The 1,004-nt window shown below is 40.3% G+C and overlaps 1 protein-coding gene across 1 annotated transcript; it reads left to right on the top strand.

Moving 5' to 3' along the window:
* Positions 1-86: 86 nt before the first annotated feature.
* LOC106511904 (uncharacterized) lies at positions 87-487 on the top strand (the record flags this gene model as incomplete). Its single annotated transcript, XM_014000628.1, is given in 1 exon segment — positions 87-487. A coding segment is annotated over 1 exon segment (273 nt), but the record flags the coding sequence as incomplete, so codon positions are not given.
* Between the last annotated feature and the right edge of the window lie 517 nt (positions 488-1,004).

The raw sequence follows: 1,004 nt of genomic DNA on the forward strand, positions 1-1,004 counted from the left end.
ATAAAAAACGTCATAAACTAAATAAAAATATATATATTCCCGTGACATTTAGGGGTTTGAATGACAATAAATTATCTTTTAAAACAGCATGGGGTTTAAGAGGGGGTCCCTGGAATTTTCTTCACCATTGTAAGGGGTCCCCAGACCCAAAAGGTTTGAGAAGCCCTGCTGTAGAGCCTCCATCAGGTCCACACTTTAGTTTTCAGTCAGAGACATGAACAGTAGAGTGCCCCCTGGTGGCTGCAGACCTCAGCAGCAGCTCATCACGTTTCTGTCTGTCTCCATCAGGTGTGTCACCACACCACCACCCACCACTCTCCACTCCATCTGCACAGTGACAGGACACTCAGTCATTGACTTCTCCAGCCACTTGGACTTTGTAAAGGATCTGTGTGAGTACTTGTTGCTGAAAATCGAGAGTCTCTCTGTGAAGGCCAGCTTTCTTGAGCGTCGTACAGATGTGAGCTTCCTGGACAGCGTGTGGCTGNGCTGATTTATTTGTTGTGTTTCTGATTGTTTTCAGGTGAACTTCACCAGTGAAAACTGTGTGGTTTGTTTCAATGGTTTTTACGACCCTCAGGGGAGAGGAGACTGTGTGCTGGTTCCTCCAGAAACTGGAGGATTGTTCTATATTAACCCAGGAAGAAGTTTTGAATTTTTTTTCCTCCAGAATCTGCCAACCATCAGCAACCCCAAGGAATGCCACATATACTTTGGTTTTTACAGTGATGTGAGTGTTTTTTTCCAAACATTTGTTTAAACTTTTAAGAACATTTGAGAGAAAGAAATCAACAGAAAATATGTGGTACCACCACCACTCTGTTCTATATATTGTTTATATTTTTACAAGTTTTATATTTACTGCTATTACTTCTAATAGTCAATATGAACATAAACAGTGCGGATTTAAAAACTTTGATTAAATATTTTATAAAAAAACAACAATATTTCTTTATTGCAGGCTGTAGTTTATGCAGCAAACTTTGGGTCAGAAGCAGCTCTGA

Source organism: Austrofundulus limnaeus, unplaced genomic scaffold (assembly GCF_001266775.1).
Source record: "Austrofundulus limnaeus strain Quisiro unplaced genomic scaffold, Austrofundulus_limnaeus-1.0 Scaffold3530, whole genome shotgun sequence".
NCBI classification, from domain to species: Eukaryota; Metazoa; Chordata; class Actinopteri; order Cyprinodontiformes; family Rivulidae; genus Austrofundulus; species Austrofundulus limnaeus.